This window comes from Astyanax mexicanus, chromosome 11 (assembly GCF_023375975.1).
Source record: "Astyanax mexicanus isolate ESR-SI-001 chromosome 11, AstMex3_surface, whole genome shotgun sequence".
Lineage (NCBI taxonomy): Eukaryota > Metazoa > Chordata > Actinopteri > Characiformes > Acestrorhamphidae > Astyanax > Astyanax mexicanus.
Genome location: NC_064418.1, coordinates 38,929,010 through 38,948,609, shown reverse-complemented (window position 1 = coordinate 38,948,609; position 19,600 = coordinate 38,929,010). Strand labels below are relative to the sequence as shown.

General features: G+C 39.5%; 1 protein-coding gene across 3 annotated transcripts in view; it reads left to right on the top strand.

The window, feature by feature from the left end:
* hdac4 (histone deacetylase 4) overlaps positions 1–19,600 on the top strand; it is a 243,633-nt gene that overhangs the window by 23,301 nt on the left and 200,732 nt on the right. For 2 of the 3 annotated variants that reach the window (XM_022680188.2, XM_049485360.1), the window contains exon 2: positions 2,251–2,550. In XM_022680188.2, coding sequence (XP_022535909.2) covers positions 2,529–2,550 — 22 coding nt within the window. In that variant the 5' untranslated portion in view covers positions 2,251–2,528. Of the gene's footprint in view, positions 1–2,250; positions 2,551–5,646; positions 5,906–19,600 lie in introns of those variants that run through there. The other variant, XM_049485362.1, reaches the window with a different exon arrangement.

The following is a 19,600-nucleotide window of genomic DNA, read 5'->3' as shown; positions in this document are numbered from 1 at the left end:
ACATTTCAGACCCTCCTTGATTTCTAGGTGGGAGAACTTGCACAGTGTTCAAATACTTATTTTCCCTTAGTGTAACATGGAAAAGTACATACTTTTAGCATTAAAATTAATACATCTTTATTAAATTCTAAACATACTATTTTAGAAAAATGTAAGTAGGCCGTAGTATTTCAATTGTAATTAATTAATTGTAATATTAATTTCTATTTTTTGTCAGGCTTATTATGTGTCTGTACTCTTTAAATATAAAGGAATTTTAGCTGTAAATGAATTAAAAAGAATATCTATGATGGTGGTTGTTAGAGGTGTGCCAAAAAATCGATTCACATAAGAATCTTGATTCTCATTTACTACGATTCAGAATCGATTTAAAATGTCCCAAAATCGATTCTGAGGGGCGGGTTTTAGACTGATTTTGGGCTGGGTATTTTTGTTGGACCTGGCAACCCTGGGGATAGCGCTTGTCCCTTCAAACGGAGATCTTCCAGACACACACAGAGCGTAGGTGTTTGAGAATCACCGGTAAGATGGCAGAACAAGCATTATATTACCTTAGATTAACGTGTAGTTTTAATGTTTTATGGCAGAATGCTTCATAACAAGCATAAAAAAGATCGCTAGTAGTTAGTTTCAGTAACTGTTAGCTAGCTAACTAGCTAACTTTCCAGTTCCACCTTAAATAACGCTACAGGTGGCAGCGGGCTGCAGCATTTAAGGCGGAACGGAAAAATAACAATAAGCTAATCAGAGCTAATTTCAGCTCCTCATCACAGAGGAATTAAGGAATGGACAATATGAATTAATTTCTCCACCTCCTGCTCCCTTTCTGAAGAAATACAACGACCTTAAATTAACTAGTTAATCAGCAGCTGCTCCTGAACTTTAGCGCTTCACTGCTATCATCACATCAGCCCAGCAGCGTCACCTACACACCACCGCTAGTAGCCTGGTAATAAATCAGTGTTATTTATTATTTATTTATTGTTCATTAACGTCATTGTGATATCCCAGTGATTCCTCTGTCACTGAGGACCCACATTCCTGCACATTTTATTGTTTTTGTAACACATTACCTGCTTCAGGACCAGTGTATATTTTGGAGGCTTTTTTCAATAAGATTCATAAGCCAGAAGCAGAAATTTTTATAAATCAAATCGTTTTGAATCAAAAATCGATTTTGAATCGAATCGTGGCCCCCAAAATCGGAATCGAATCGAATCGTGAGATAGTAAACGATTCCCACCCCTAGTGGTTGTAAAATATTGGAGATGATAAAGTAAATTAAAGTTGGGTTTAGGTTCATTCTTATTTTCTCTTCACCACATACATCCTGTAGGTCTAAAAGTAAAGCTTGCACTGACCTGTATAAGACAACTCATCCGTTTGAAGTGGTTTGCTGGTTTTGATGTTGTGAAATGATGAGCGTAACTTACCTGATTGGCTGAGCTGCAGCAGCAGCAGTGTGCATATGGTAGTGGTAATATGCAGATGGTTGGACTCTGATCTGTCTGACTGAATGACTGTATTGTCGGCCTGTAGCCTGCTGCTTACTCTGGCTAGCACTGTTGGAGCAGCATTAGCATTAGCCACTAACTAGCTCTTTCACCGTTCAGAGGTGAATATATTAGACTGTATCCTGCAAATTTACCATGTTAAAACAAGCTACATGGGACAAACTACTAGCTAATATCGCCCTGGCTTACCGGAACACTCAGGGTTTCTCACTGAATTGCTGTCGGATGGCTTTAACATTCTGCTAGTGCTGTGGTTAGCAGCTAATGCTAATGCTCCTGTCTGAGTGGAAATCTGGAAATTTAAGCTTACTGTAAATAAATGGAAGTGCTTTATTAAACCAAATAAAAAGCTTTCAGGGGAGAAATCTGTGTAGATTAACATCCAGCGCTCGTTTGACTTTAATTCAGTATGCCTTATGTATTAAAATAGTCCAGAAAATTCCATACACATTCTTTGTTCAAAGAGCAATCCTTATTTTAGTCATATATCAGAACAAATGATAACCTTTTGGCTGCTATGGTTACAATTTGAGTTATTTTGAGTTTAAGTGTATGTGTAGCATTGTTTTCTGATTTGTTGAAGTGCTCACAAAGAAAAGCAGCATCTACTGTGTGTGGGTGTTTGTGGTGATGAGTTACAGCAGTGTCTTCAGTATGTCAGGTTGACAGTAGAAGGAAGAAACCCAAAGCTTCTGATTGACGTTCCTCTGTGTTTTATGCATCTTGTGTGTTCCAGTTTCCCGGCGAGTGAAGAGAACCAGACCAACAAACAAGACTGGATTAGCCCTCGACCACAGGGGGCGCTATGAACGCCTGAGAGTTCCCGAAATCCACCCGATTTCCTCATTTGTCCAGTGAAATCAGTGACCAGTGGATGGTGTTCTCCTCATCCAGGGAGGAGTGAGGTTCTGTCCACACCCTCATCTGCCTGGACTCTACTATACTGACTAAACACCCCTGCCCTCCTCTACCTCTTCATCACACAGTGGCCTGAGCGAGAGAAGAGCAGAAATAATGACTTCCCACAGTCACCAAGGTAAGAGCAGAGCTGCTGCTTCTCTCAGTCAACTGCATGGAGAGATTCCAGCCATTGTCATGTTAGCAGGGGATATTAAGAACTCTTGAGCGTTGATTGGTTGGGATATGTGCTTGGAATTGTTTGTTTTGACCCCAGGCTGGACGATATAACACTAATATTGTTATCCTGAGCTAATAAAATGAAATTACTATTGATATATCTGCACAAATGCAGTGCACTTGAGAAACTCTTATTGATAATCTTCCTCTAAACTTTTATTATTGGTAGATTTAAAGTTTTGAGTGGTAAACTGAACTATACAGGAAGGCATTGAGAATTATTTTGCAAACAAAAAGTGTTAAACAAACAAACCAGAATATGTTTTATACTGTATTTTTTTATACCTTTATTTTTCTCAAAAATCGTCAGTGTGCTTTATAATCTGGTGCGTGTGTGTATGAATTCTACCAGTCAGGAGTTTTAGTTTAGTTCTCCAGCAGTATTAGCATTAGCCGCTAACTGCACTAAGCGCTAACTCTTTGGCTGTTCAGAGGTGAGTAACCCCGGCTAGCACTGCTGGAGCAGCATTAGCATTACCTGAGAGTCACATAAAATGATCCTTATAGTCCAGCGTGCCTTATAGTGCAAAAAATACGGTACTTTAGATTCTTCTAAGTAACACATTTATCTTTGAGGACAGATCTTCACACTCTTGGTATTTTAATCTCAGCGTCTTCATGAGTGAGAGTCGCTTGGAATAGTGTTCTCATCGTCTTGTAGGAGTTCCTGGACCTGCTGAACAATAGATGCTGCTTAATAAATAAAACTAAATAAAACTAAAAATGTCCTACAATATTATATTGGTTTAAAATTCTGTATGTCAGTTCTGATTAGTTTGCACCGAATTTCCCAGCACTGCTAAGAATAAAGAAAAACTCCCTGTGAGAGATAATGTGTGAATAGCAGCAGCAGCAGCTCCAGCTTCCGTACAGCAGCTACAGGTCATGCTTTGTGCTGTTGCCGGATTCACTAGTCATCAAATGTGAGCTGTGTGAGATGTGTGCTTCAGATATCTCTCGCCTCCTCTCATAGGAGGAGCTGATTCGTTCTATGGCGGTAAACCAATCTCCTGCAAATTGAGGCTAACGCTCTCAAAGCAGGAGACGGGCTCCGGTTTCAATTATGCCAGTCCATAAATAAAAGTTCTGTGATCCAGAATTCTGTCACTACAAACCAGTTTCTCTTGGCAGAGCAGGCTGGCCCTTCTCGGCTAGAGGATCGGCACGTGACGGGCCTTAAGGACTGAGAGAGAAAGAGCCTCGGGATGCCAAAAAAGCCTTTTGATTTTCACTCAAATATCTGTCCCTAGCCTGTCCCTGCAACAGTGCCAGTGCTGCTTTAGCCAACTGCGGTTTCGAGAAAACTGAGGGCTATTTTAGGACGTCGTTGTAAGCAGTGTCATCTTTTTCTCACGTACTCTCTCTTTTTTCTGTCTGACTTCTTTCTCTTTCTTTTTTATATATGTATATATGTACACTTCTGATCAAAGTCTGCACTATTGGATCTTAATAAGCGTTTAAGAAAAGCCTCACAAGGGTACTTTTATGCAGCCAATTTATTGACAACTGGCTATGTGCAGCGGGCATCACATTTCTGCAGTTCACAATACTTAAGATCCAGTAGTGGGTTGTTAATTTGAGTGATCAAACACAGCAGTGCTGCTGGAGTTTTTAAACACCGCCCTACTCATTGAAGAACAGGGTGAAAGGACGCTTGTTTTCCCCGTTACCTTCAGAGCCACTACTTGAAGCCGCTTGCTTCCACTCAGATAATCAGAAAACCAGGACGTTCACCAGCAGCAGCAGTGGGAGCCTGATGGAATCTGGACAGTGAGAACGGATAAGAGAAGAGAAGAGGGGTGCCTCAGATATCTTTTCCATTTCATGCTTTAAGCTGTTGTAAACACAATGTTTTCTTTTTTTTGCTTGTGTGAAGTACCTTACTGTATATTATAAGCAACGATGATTTATGGCTGTAACTAGGGCTGGACAATATTGGATTGTGAAAAAAATCTGATGATGGTTTGGATGATGGGTCAGGTTACCTGGTTAGAGATTTTCTTTTGTCATAGATTAGGTTTTACTTTCAATGGAAAAAATCTCCATTCAAAATGCAGTGGAGTCCAAGATTAGGTTCAATCTCTGTCTGGGAACTTCCTCTGTATGTCCGTTCTTTAGTGTTTGTAGAAACTCATTCTAATGAATACCTTCACACAGCTTGTTTAGTCCCTGTAGAGAAGTATTGCTAATAGAAAATAAAGGATAAGCATGAAATGGAATTCTCTAGGGGGCATCACTTACATTCTACACACAATAATTTACAATAACACAATAATGTCCGCTTTGACCCAGGACAGGAAAATTTAGATTATTATTTTTTAGATCATCAAATTTATAAAATTTACCTGATATCCATGACTGTGGGTGGAAACTCACGTGGACACAAGGAGAACATGGAAAGATTTCAACCCAGAACCCCAGTGCTGGGAGGTGAATGTGCTAACCACTAAGCCCCCACCACTAATAATCCCCTATGCTAACCTTAAGCTCTTGTCTCTTGTCATGCAATCAGATCCTTTAAAGCAATGTTCTAAAATAATAGAAAGCCTTAGCTGGACTGTAGAAACAGTAACTTTATAAAAAAAAGCAGAATAAATATGATTAAAGCCCTTGATTTTAGAAGAAACAATGAATTAGCGGGTGTCTGAATACTTAGTGTGTATTTATAGTGCACTCTGTGTTTCCAATATTAGGATAGAATTAAATGATACAGTAAAATTCTATTATTAAAAAGTGCAGAGAATTAAGATGCAACCTATTACGATAAGTAAGTTGTAATTAAAAAATATATATATGTAATAAATATAAAAAATAACTTATTTATGAGCAATACTTGTGCTTTAAACCTGAAATGAAATAAGAAGCTGAGAAATTATTATGAATAAATAACTACACAAATATGTGAGGGAAATATAACTTTATTCAGTTGAGAAATAATATTTTATTTATTTTTAAGAATATTTCACTTTTTTAAGTAGTATGTCACACGTTCCAGCCAATAAGATGATCGATCACGTTGATGTGCGCGGGTAATACTGCTGACCTTGACCCAGTACTTCCTTTTGGGTCAAGCAACCGTCGTGAGCAGAAGTTGTCTCTGGAAGAGAGTAAAAAAGTTGGATTTATGTGATAAAAAACTGCAGTGTTAGCAAGTGAAGCCCTTGGTTACCTAAACACTGAGCTTGTTGGACCTGAGAAGCACTCTGTGGCGAGCGAGGAGCGTTATTAGCTGAGATACGCTGAGTTTTTCATCGGTGAGTTAATTTAATATTAACGGCGCCGACTATGCTAAGCTAACCATGTATTTCAATGAGATTTTTGTGATGCCTATGCTTAAACGTGTCAATATAACCGCTAAATATGAATTCTGACCCGCGTAACTGAGACACAGCTTGAGCGTGGGATCTGTAGAGGCTGAAAATGTGTATTTTTGTGTTATTTGGGTATTTTTCAGCCTGTGTAGCCACAGGTTGGACCGTGTGTGACCGCGAAAATCGCGCGCCACATAATCGCGCGCCACATAAACGCGCGCTGCAGAAATTTTAAGCCCTTGTGTGCCAGGCGGTGCTTTTATCTTTATTTTCTCTTTACTTAAATCCTAGATATTGTAAATATGTTCAGTTAATTGTTAAAGAAAGTCAATGTGATGTGAATATAGTGTGTAGTTACGTGTGAATTAATGTGTTTAGAGCTGATATGTACTTATATAGAGCTAAAACGTGACGTTGATTTGATTATTATGACCTATTATAGGTCAGGTTTTTTTGTTTCTACGTTTCTACGTTTAATAGCGAGCGCCCCTGTACTTCTACCCTGTGAGCTGTCCACAAGTGCTGTGGACAGTTGTGTTTCGTAAAACCCCTTTTCTTTCTTTGTTGCCTGGACTTTCTCTTATCTGCAGATTGGTAGGAGAGACACATAACTTACCTTTTTACAGACTGGATCTTTGGCACATTCCCAATTCCAACAGAAACCTGTAAAAAATGGACATTAATTACACGCATACACAATTAGAAAAAAGGGAAACTTTATATTGTTGTGATTATTTGATTGCGTGATTGAATTTAATTAGTCAATTCACAAAATCTAACTGCAAGTATTTATTTTATTGTATTTTGGTATTTGGTGATTCAAGCAAAAGAAAGGGATAATTATATATTACATACATAGTACTTTTGATATATTGAGATATATAAGAGGTATTCTTCATATTGAATTTGTTTTGTTTTATTTTTCTTTGAAATAATCTTTTACTTACCTTTTCATTACATGGAGGCTTTCCGTAAGCTCCAAATTGCAGAGAAGTGGTGCAGTGTTGTCTCTGGTACAGTATTCTTTTATATTTCTTATTAATTAACCTTACATACTTATCTTTGGTTTTTAGCACTGGTATTAACATATTGTAAACTAGCTAACACATTAGTAATTTGCAGTAATTCGCTACATATGACTGTATGAATTTGACTATGGCACATGTGCACATTGCGATAATTACGATGCTGAGATTTATTGTACAGCCCCATTTCTCAGACTCAGTCTTTGTAGGTCATGTACTTTACACATCCTAAATTTTAAACCGTTTGTTTTCTGGACACCATTGAAGCATTCAGAGATGTAAATTCTCACTTCACTAAATGAACTCTGAGCAAGCTCTTGATTGTGAAAAACCCTTCTTGGGGGGGAAAAAAAGTACAAAACTGTTCTGCATTCATCAAGGCTTCGTTTTTATACCTCATCATATACTCACACACTCAGTCCAGAAGCCAGAAGCCAGAAGTGTCGTGCAGCTCATTAGCAGATCATTTGCTACCCTTCCCTCAGTCGGCCAATCCTCTGTGACCAGTCCTGCTAATCCAGGGTTGATCTAATGATATAATGGGTTTTCTCTCTGTGAGCTGGTTTGAAACCTGTGCTTGATATCACTACAGACACTCACTGCCGATAAGCTGATTACAGAGGCATCTGAATGAGGTGCTTCAACCAAGACAACATAGGCCTCTTAGTGAAGGAGCAGATTGGTAGGAATGAATAGGCCTTTAACGATAACTGTGTTTTTGGGCGACTTATTCTCCCAGACATAAACAATATTATTGCCAATTTAGGACCATTTAATTTCACAGCTATCATGGTAATATAATAGCATAATAATGGTTTGGTAAATTTATTTTGAACCGTATATTTGCTCTTTTTTGCGTGAGTATGTGGTCATTGAGACAAGTCCCTGGACCCCATTTAAGAGCCTGAATGGACCATGTTGGAAAGAGAATTGTGAGCATGAACAGCCATCTACAGGTTTTTAGAAGCTTTACATAGCACTTGTCTGGTTACCTGAACAGGGAAAAAGTCTAATTGTGGGCTGCTTTCTCCTTTCTTTAGCAAGTTTTTGTTCAAAATGCTGTGTAGTCTATGAGAAAAGATTCTATAGTAATTTATAATTTCTTAAGTTTTACATTTTCTTAAAAAAATGACCAGAAATTATGAAGTCATGCCAAAATCCTATCAGATAGTTTTGTTTTTTTCACCACTTGATTACTGGAAGGAATCTTCTCTATCCAGCAAATCAGTACTAAACCACATTTATCACTGTAAAAGTCATAGTTCAACCACTCTGATATCCAGCGTTACTTTCTGCCCCTGACTCATGATGAATGGGCTGTATAGGAATGGACTCTTGTCCCTGGACAAGATAAAAGCAAGCAGAAGATGGCTGCCAGGGGATTCAAATAAACCCTGGTTTCCTTATGTCATGTCCATGTTTGCTCACTGTGAGGGGGCTTTGCATGCAGACTGGGTTCTGGACTGACGTGGCTGCGATTGTGTGTTTATAAACACCAAGTTGGTTTATTTTTCAGATGGCCAGGCTTGAGTCTGGCAGATGGATTGTCTGAGTCTTTGCCCTGTGTCCGGTTGGCCCGTGGAATATTCTGGAGAGCTCCAGTTGTTTATCTTACACAGGCAATGGCCGAGTACTGGTGGTACTTTCTGCTCCATCTAGTAGCATTGTGTATTCCACTGAAGTTCACAGAGAGAAAGGTATTGAACTGAGATCTGGTTCAGTGCTGTATTATACAGTTGTTTTTTTTACTGAATACAATAGTTTTATACAAGTTTTATACCAAGATGTATACAGTTCAGGGTTGTGGGCACTGATATTTTCTTTTCAAAAAGGGAGCCCTTAAGCAGTAAGAAGTTCACAAAGATAATTTCTTCTTATCCTATGAATAAATTCAGTTCCACTGCCACAGGTAGTGTATAGTGAAATCAAGCACCTAGCACCTATGCAGTCTGCTTTTACATACATCTGTAAAAGAATGAGTGGTTCTGAAGAGCTCACTAAACTCTGCCAGTGTGCCACTGTGTATTAGGATTAGGGCTGCCACAAACGATTATTTTTATAGTCGACTAATCACCGATTATTTTTTATGATTAGTCGACTAATCGGATCATACGTTAATTGAATATAAAACACAGTTTATCACAATAGAATGCAGCTGCTATTATACAACCAACATTAGATTTCAGCTATATGCTAACTAAAAATAAAAACAATTAAAATCATAGTTCATTAAACCTTTAATGAAATATGCAGCTTGTTGTAACAGACAATTATTTTACTGTTTAGCATAAAGTGTAAACAACTGTGTAAAATAAGGATAAGGCACTGGCATTTATGAAACATCTCAACCGTGAGGTTGTTTGAACTATTATGAAAAAAAAGTATATTAATAAAAAATGCCTCTCTGTCCAGATATTGTGTACATTACCGTACACAGGGCAGCGGTCTGCACAGATCTGATTGGCAGAGGAGAGCGTTTGGTGATTTTACACCACACATGACTGATCTGTGAGTTTACTGCACCGAAAAGCACTGAAAACAGAAGCCACTGTCAGAATGAAATCCTTCTCTGTAGTTTATCGGTTTGGGACGGCATTTGTGACAACGTCTGGGTCCGGATCCGGATCGCGGTCCGCCTATTAGTGACCTCTGTTTTAAAGCTATCAAGATGAGTAAGTTAAGTACTAAGTTAACGCTCTGTTTACGCTAATTTTAGCAGCTAAATAGCAATTTAGCTTCTTCGTCATTTAATCAGCCACAACATGCCTCCTTTTCAGGTGCTCGTGCATCGCGGTTGTGCTGCCGAGGAAGGCAAGTTCTTCATTGCAGATATTGCATTGCACGCGTTTCACTTTTATTTTCTTGGTGATCCCACACTTTTGAGTTCTGTAGCGGGGTAGCCATGAAACCAGAGCCTGTCTGTATAATGTCCTGAGATGTCGTCCACTACCTACCCCGGTTTCCACTACTGCGCTTGTGCGTCCAGGACAGAAAGGCAGTCGCAGCAGTTTGGAGAGAAAAACAAAGAAAAAAAAAAAAACGACTAATCGACTATTAAATTAGTCGTCGACTATTTTAATAGTCGACATAATCGTGACTAGTCGACTAATCGTGGCAGCCCTAATTAGGATGTCATTATTGCATTATTACAACAGGTCAGCTGGTGAAATTTCCTCACACCTTGATTTCCACCACAACCTGTGAGTAATATTGTTGAAAAATAGAAATGTTCAGTTAATGTTATAAAGTGGTTTGTTTAATTGAAAAAAGTGGCCAAAACTCCTTACTCAATAACTGCAGTAACAGCAGAAGTTCCACACCTGCTGTTAGAGCTGCAAAGGGGAACCGACTCCAAATTAATGATTATGATTTTAGAATGAAATATTATACAGGCTACTGTAGATCACCCACAATTAGTACATACAATATACATTCCATGAAGCTCTCTACACTCTACTGTTCTTGATCTAATCTGAAGCTACATGGAGGTCTGTAGTAGGGGTGTCACGATTCTCTAAATCCTCGATTCGATTTCATTTTCGATTTGAGGGTCACGATTCGATTCGATTCTCGATTTTCTTGTTTTTTTTTCTTGTTATTATTTTATGCCTCATAAAATTTAAATAATATATTTATTATTATTATTATTATAAATATTATAAATATTATTATTATTATTTATTAAGATATATATGGTAATGCCATCTAGTGACTTTTTTTGGTAGCAACAGTGTGCACTATTAAAACAAGCAGTTTATCAGAGCTTTGTGTGGATGGCTGGTGAAACTGCTCATTACATGAAGCTGCAGTTCTTCATCCAACCACTAGCAGCAGCAGCACAAGCCCCGCTCTCTTCACTCAGTCACTACTTCAGTACAGCCCAGCCACGGGCTACAGAGCTCAGCCAGTCCGTTTTTACTGTTTCTGTAAACAAATAAAGGTTTTAACCCCACTAACCGGATAATACAGCTCACTACAGTTCATCTTTCAGCCCAAGCAGCTAACAGCAGCAGGTTAGAACAGCCGACACGGAGGCACTGCTCGGATTACATTATAAACAGGTCAGTTAGCGCGCTGCTAACCTCAGGATGTTTATAACTACGGAGTTTAGTGGACACACCACGGCCGCCAGGTAAGTCTTTTAAAGGCTACTGAAGACTATTAAAGGCTATTAGAGTGTAACCCCTGGCTCCCAGGGGTTACAAGAGGTTATTGAAAGCATTATTGGGGGGCAGAAATCAGTACAGGCTGGTTAGATAAGTGATGTGGGTATTGTCTTATAAATATTTACACATAACTTATATCTCTCCTGAAAAGCTTTTATTTTAGTCAGAAACACGCTTGTGTTTACTTTATCTGAGAGAAAGATGTTTTTTTAATTCAATGGAAAGCAACAGGTGTAGTCAATTATAAGTTTAAGATTTTTAATCCACCTCACTGTGATCTATAGTCAGTGTTCTCAAGTCACACTGACACACGCATTTCAGCGAGTTCACACGCTCTCACCTGCGCGCACCCACCCCTCCGTTAGATACAGATACAAAACCTGCGCGCCCAACCACCGCCCCCCCTCCCCCCCTCCCCCGTTGGACAGATAAAAACAGTGATCACACTCCCGCCGACTGCGCTCATGCAGTGGCTATCTCTATTTAAATGAATAGGATGCGCTGTGTTGGTGCCGCGCCATTTGCGTAGCGCGCTGCGCTATTTGCGTAGCGCGCGAGGGAGGGATCGTCGATCCTCTTTTTGACTTCGATACTCGAGATCGTGACCTCATTTCGATTCGATTTCGATAAAATATCGAGATCGTGACACCCCTAGTCTGTAGTGAATGTGATTGACTTTTCAGAAAGTTTGCAACCTTTGCGCACTATGTTCTTCAGCATCCCCTGACCCTGCTCTGTTATTTTACACTGACAGAGTGAGTTCTTTTTGTTCCCAGTTGTTTACATTTTGTTATAATATTACTGACAGTTGACTTCGGAATATTTGAAAAGTGAGAAAATTTCACAACTGGATTTGTTGCACAGGTGCTGCATCCTATCACAGTTCAATGATGCAGTTCACTGAGCTCCTGAGATGGACCCATTCTTTCACTAGTGTTTCTAGGAGCAGTCTAGGTGCTTGGTTTTATGCACTTGTGGCCATGGAAGTTATTAAAACGCTAAAATACAGCATTATAAGCATTAGCGTTAGCCGGTAACCGCAGCGCTAGCTCTTTTGCTGTTTAGAGGCAAGTATATTCGACTGTAGTCTATATGTTTGCTGTGTTAAATCAAAAGCTACATGGGACTTGTGTCACTTTATGTGCCTAATCCAGTGCGCTTTATGTATGAAAATAGACCATAAAATACACTTTTATAGACCTTAAACCTTATGATCTGGTGCGCTGTGTAGTCTAAAAAATATGGTTCTTGGACAAGTGTGATATAATTGTGATATTTAAGCTGTATAAAGTTACCAAGTGTAGACAGAGTCTAATATGCCTGAGATATATACTGCTATGCTAATGCATTGTTTCTTTTGAACAGGGAGTTGCCATTTCCAAAATGCTTTAGAAGCATCGGCAGTTATTTCTATTTAAGCAAGTGAACATGCACTGCGTCTTGTTTGTTGTCTTGTGTTTTGTTTGTTGCTCTTCTGCCCTGACTATATTCACCCTCAGAGCTCTGGGCGGCTCTGTTACTCTAGGGAAGTACTTATAGCCCATGTGTTTCCCCCATGAAAAGTAAACAGGGCTGAAAACCACAACAACAGTGGCGTTCTGTAAAGCAGCTCCATTTGAATGAACTGAGATCATTGATGCAATCAATATTCTGTATTCATTGGAATGTGAAAGGCTGAAAATTCCCCATACGTCAGCCTACTTAAAGTCTTTTTTATGTGATTGTGAATGTTGCTACACTTACACTGCAGATGGTTTTCGCTGCGTTTTATTCGCTGATACTTTCTGGTTGAGTGATTCCTTGAAAAACACTTTCTTTGGAAAAGCTGAAGCGCAGTGAAGTACACTGTAAGAGAAGCGCTTTAACGTCTTTTAAAGAAGAAACAGAGAGGAAACGAGCTTTATCTCTGCAAGCAAACACAGATACCTCGCTTTAAAAAAAATCTTCTTGTTTGACATTTTTGGAGAGCAGGCTTGTTGAAGTTAAACATTGAGCGTCACTTCTCCAATTAAAGCTCTTGGTTTTCCAAGAAATATTCCAAGGAATATTATCAGTCTTTTATTGCCGCAGTGGTTGATGGCACGTTTATAACTGAGTTGAGTTTTATAACACAATAAAAGCCTTTACTCATGAGTGGATGATAATCTTTCAGGGTTTTTAATTTCACTGCTATCTTCCTGACTCTGCAACTCTCTGGACATTACACTATAATCACACTGGGAGCCCCTGAGGACCTGCTGGCTGCTGGGAGATTCCCACGTACCTGCGTGTCGTCCGGTTATTAGCGTGTTTTGCTGCCTGGTTGAAAGGAGCTGCCTTGTCATTTCATCACACATTCAGCCCTGTAATCTCTGTAAGACAGTGCTATAGCAACTGCTCCACCCTATCTGTAAACATTCACGCAGTGCTGTTATGGGAAACAGATGCATTTTTTAAATTTATTTCATCTTGAGATGAAACAACACGAAAGCATTTGACTAGATATGCATTAACATTAATCCGATATTGATACTACTTGATACTGATAAGCAGTTTATAATACTATGATGATTTTTAGTGATGCACTGATATAGAATTTCAAACCAATATAATAACTAAGTTTTAAATAAATTGCAGTCAGAAGTTACAGAAAGATTAAACGATGGATACGCCAAGAATAACAAATAAACCCTATTGTACTCTTATCTCAAGCCTCCCCGCCCCCTACAGGTCATATAGATAACTATAGATAACCATAGCAATACATGATGATGGATAATTAAAAAAGATTCAGTGTTAGATGTGAATGTAGATAGAATTAAATAAAAATGTTGATCTGCTCTATATTGGAACCTCTCAATTTACCCTAATTTCTTCTAATTTCAGAAAGGACAGTATGTCAGTCAGCTAAGTAGGTTCAACCACAGCGCTCTGATTTCAGCACAGTGATTTCTAGTACCGTATTTTTCGGACTATAAGGCGCACCGTATTATAAGACGCACTATCAAAGAACACCTATTTTCTGCTATTTTTCCATACATAGGGCGCATCGCATTATAAGGCGCGTTAAGTGACACTAGAAAGGGTGCCTATATCAAAGTGAACAGGGGTGGCGCCATGTTTCCCTTCCCCCACCGGGGGTGGTCACTTGCCGGTGGAGCGTCTCAGTATATATAATTCTAGCTCTTTCAAAGTCAAACGAGTGCTGGATATTAATCTACACAGATTCCTCTCCTGAAAACTGTTTATTTGGGTGAGTAACGTGCTTCAGTTTATTTACAGTAAGCTTAGATTTCCAGATGTCCACTAAGGCTTGCTGCACCAGCGTTAGCATAGCTATCCGCTAGCACGCTAGCTAGTCACCTAAACTAGTAAAGTTAACCCAAACTTAAACGACAGCGTTACACTGAGTAATCCTGCGTGTTCTGGTAAGACAGTGAGATATTAGCTAGCGATTCGTCCCCCGTAGCTTGTTTTAACACTGTAAACAAGCAGATTACAGGCTGATAAAACTCACCTCTGAGAGAGTTAGCGCTTAGCATCTAGCTAATGCTAGCCAGGCAAAGCAGCACAGACTTACAGGCCGATAACTCACCTCTGAACGGTGAACGCTTAGCGATTAGCATCTAACTCTAATAATACTGCTCCAGCAGTATTAAAAGTGCTAAATTTAGAAAATACTGATCTCTGAACAGTGAAAAAGCTAGCTAGCTAAGCGGTTAGCATCTAGCTAATGCTATTGCTGCTCTGCACGGAGTGTGTGTTTACTGCTCCTTACACCTGACGGGTAAAATTTAGATAATACTGATCTCTGAACAGTGAATAAGCTAGCTAATGCTATTTGCTGCTCCAGCCTCGGAGCTGCACGGCTCTGGACTCTGTATAGCACTGAAACTCTGTATAACGCTGCACGGAGTGTGTGTTTACTGCTCCTTGCAACCTGACGAGTAAAATTTAGATAATACTGATCTCAGTGAATAAGCTAGCTAGCTTAGCGGTTAGCATCTAGCTAATGCTATTGCTGCTCAGCCTCGGAGCTGCACGGCTCTGGACTCTGTATAGCACTGAAACTCTCTATAACGCTGCACGGAGTGTGTGTTTACTGCTCCTTACAACCTGACGAGTAAAATCCATACAAAAGGCGCACCGTATTATAAGACGCACTGTCAATTTTTGTGAAAATTAAAAGTTTTTAAGTGTGCCTTATAGTCCGAAAAATACGGTATACACCTGGATGATTATTGTAAAATCCTTATATCCCATTTTCAGGATTCACAATATTTCTGCACTAGTAGTTTGGATTTTGCTTGCAATCCAAAAATCTTATTAAAACACTAAACAAAAAAGGTTTTCCGTCTTAGAATATACAGTACATGGGTATGTTTCTAATGAAAAGTACAGTTAATATACAGTTATTTCTTTAACTGCATTCTCCGAATGCGTATTCGAAACTTTTTTTTTTTAGGTAGGACTTATTATTATTTATTATTTATTTGTTTTTATTTATTAATCTTACTCTTACTGTATTTTTTTTTATTTCCTCTGTATGATCAACAAATAGGATAAATAGGATTATTGTTTGTAATTTCTGACTGTTAATCCAGATTTAAACATGTTGATGTTTATTGCAATGGTGATGACTATCGTAACTGTATATTTTATCTGCAGAATACATAGTCAATTTAACACAAACCTTGTATGTACAATTGTGCCATTTTGCCTTAATATGTACCTGAGAGTTTTTGAAACTCTGTACAAGACATTTACAGTAAATGGACTAATAGAAATGTTTATAAATTGTTTTAAACAAAATCTGTTTATATTGACTTCTGCTGAATGCTCCTTGCTATTTCAGATCGACAAAATATTATTGACCATTAAGCTTTTTTATCATGGTTGCTCATTGGTGTACTAAATGTTATATAGTCTGGCAAATCTGACCTCTTTCTGATTGGGCTTTTTATTCAACAGAAATCTCCCCATGGATGCTTTCCAGTTAGGTCTTTGCAGTTCTTATAAGGTCCTAATTTTATTTTTGTTTTTATTATTTTGTTTTTCAGTTTTACATTCATTACTTACTAGTTAACTACTAACTAAGCTGCCATTGGAGTTTGATTGTATCCCCCTACCCTTATTTCCCTCCCGTCCAGTTATTGCTCTTCCGCACTCAATCCAGCTCAGCCCTGTCCCCCCGGCCTCCAGAGAATGCTGGGCTGGGTGACGCAGGCCATTGTCTGGCTGTCGTTTCTGCATCCCTGTCTGTGGGGGCTGCCTGGTCTGGGCAGCTCGGCTGACGTCAGGGCCGCTAATCTGCAGGCTTTACTGCCCCAAACGGCTGGCACTAATGATGTCTTGGCCTTGGGGCACGCGGGTGGAGAACGCAATTCAATCCAGCTGTAGACGCCAGCGTTCTGGGAGCAGGACGGAGCCACTGGCCCAGCTACTCGGCAGCAGGCACGTAATCACAGCCTTACCAACACTGCTCAGAGAGCAGCCGCTAGGGTCGTTTCTTCACATCCTCTCTGCAGGCGACTGCATCGGGGCCGTAAACTGTGGATGACCATAAAGGAAGCCTGTGAAATGGTTAAATTGCCTGTTGCTAAACTGAGCAAAAGGTTCTATACATAGTTGTATACATAGTAAGAAAGGTAGGACAAAGTCCCAATTCTTGCGCTTTAAACCTGGACATGTTGATTTGGACATTATGGCCATCTCCCTGTTTCTACACCCATTATCCATTATACCGTTGTAGTTCTACAATTACAGATCCTGTAATCCTGTACTGTTTCTCTACATACTTTATTATTATCCTACTTTTACCCTGTTCTTCACCGATTCAGGACCCCATAGGACCAGCACAAAGCAGATGTTATTATTTAGTGGTGGGTCATCATTCTCAGCGCTGCAGTGACACTGGCATGGTGATGGTGGTGTCATAATGTTATGCTTGATCAGTGTATATAGTCACACAAAACCCTTGCACACTACATCAACACATATTGGGACATTGTTTCTTCTAAAATCAAGGGTGAAAAAGAGGCTACCTACTAAATTTTGGAGCATTGCTCTGAAGATATGATTGTATTCTGGAACCCTTGCGTTATGTCCCTCTTTTCCATGCCTGTCATTAAAAATGGTGCTAATATTTTATTAGTTTAAAATTTTAACTGCTCCAGAGAGTACTATTCCGTTGGTAATACTTTTCCATGTGTATGTGTACATTTGCACATCTGTGTGAGCAATAGGTGCAATCCCAAAAGTAGCTGAATCTTGCGTTCATTAGAAGGGTGGTCCACAAACATCTGGACATCTGGCTGAAATAACTAAAAAGATGCAGAGCTTTCAGACCTCAAATAATGCATAGAAAACAGGTTAATATTCATAAAGTTTTGTGTTCAGAAATCAATATTTGATGGAATAACCCTTATTTTTAATCACCGTTTTCATGCATCTTGGAATGTTCTCCGCGACCAGTCTTACACACTGCTTTTGGATAACTTTATGCCACTCCTGGTGCTAAAAACCAATGAGTTCAGCTTGGTTTGATGGCTTGTGATCATCCAGCTTCCTCTTGATTATATTCCAGAGGTTTTCAATTTGGTAAAATTAAATAAACTCATCATTTTTAAGTGGTCTCTTATTTTTTCCAGAGCTGTGTATGGCAGTATCCTAGACAGGAACTCATTAAATTAAAAGCGGTCACATTTGATTTTCTCTCATTCACGGTTAATGCCAGAATCGGCCTGGCTTCTAGGCCTCCATCTGAACCTTTTTCCTCTTTTCTGTTTTTCGTGTGAAAGAGTTTTGGTTCAAAATCAAGTTTTTTTTTTCTTCTTTCTTAATGGTCTAATGATCTAATTAGTGAAGTTTTCATGCTAGAAAATGTTTAGTTTGGAGTTGTAAAACATGGAAAACCTTAATAGATGATTATGGAACTCAGTGGAAAACAAGAAAAAGAGAGAGTTCTGTTTATAGGGTGGACAGGTTGGAATAGCTGAACCATAGATCATACTCACTGTCCCAAAATGACATTACGTAGTGCTTTAATCTAGCATATGAATGTTTCTTTTCAACCATAGCAGGGCATTAGTAATAAGTTATCTAATGCCTTGGATGTTTAGTGGTCCGCTGTGTTGATTGGACGTGTGCCCTGAATGTCCTGGGGAATTTGAATCATGCAGCTTTGGCCTGTGAGAGGTGTGTGTTTTGGTTTCCATGGTTTAAGGTTTGCTTGCGATTGTTTAGACCTGAAATAAATTTTGGGTGGCTCCACTTACATAATCCTGCAGTAGAGGATATAGGGCAGTTTGCCATGCTCTGAGCCAGTAAAGCCACTTTGTACTTTGTACCGTTTTAAAAGCAGTTTCATTTCCAATCATTATTTTCGTTTGGTGTTACATGCTGTGTCAGATCTCTGGCACTGCAGAGAGCAATTACAATAAAAGAGAACTGTAACTGTCAACGTCTTCAAGGCCTGGAGTCAGAGCTGCAGAGAAAGACTTCCATCCATTCCGTCAACTGTCCATTACATGACCCTGCAGAAATGCCAATACACTGATTCTGCCTCGTGCTCTCTGATTGATTTGGGAGGACTTGTGAGAGGTCAGGAGTTCCAAGCCAAGAATTTGTGCGTCAGTTTGGATATGATGAGCGTCTCTTCAGACCCAGATTTGTATGAATGCTGGCAGAATGAGTAAGTGTCTTATAAAATCCACCCATTTTGGATTCTTTTGGGTTGAGGTTTGGGATCATTTTTGGAGTTTAAAGTGTTTAGTTTCCTTTTTCTTAATATCACTGTTATTACAATTATAATCACAAAGGAAGAACCATGCATGAAACTATGCTGGTGCACTCATAATGAGATTATATTCTTTATATTCAGAAAGTATTATTATTTAAAAAATAATTATTATTCATTTTAAATCTGGCAAAACTGCAGTTTACGTGACCCGCCAATCCCTCTCTCTCCCTGCTCTCTCCCCACACTGCAGGCCATGTGATCTGCTGTCCCCCACACTGCATTTCACATGACCTGCTCTCCCCCACACTGCATTTCCTTGACCTGCTCTCCCCCACACTGCAGTTCATGTTATCCGCTCTCCCCCCACACTGCAATCCATGTAACCCACTTTACCACGGTGGTCTACGTGACCCGCTCTTCTCACACTGTAGTCCAGGTGACCTGCTGATGCCACAGTGTAGTCTACATGACCCACTTGCTTGATCCACTCTCTCCCACACTGTGGTTTGCATGAGCCACTTGCCTCAAGTGTAGTCTAAGTAACCTGCTTGTCACACTCTACCATCCACGTGACCCTCCTGTCCCCACTCTGCAGTCCACCTTTGCTGCAGCACATGTGACCTGCTTGCCCCACACTTTGGTCCATGTGACCCAGTTGCCCCTTCACTGCAGGCTATGTTAAGTACCACAATTGCTCTCTACCACAATATGATCTACGTTACCCACT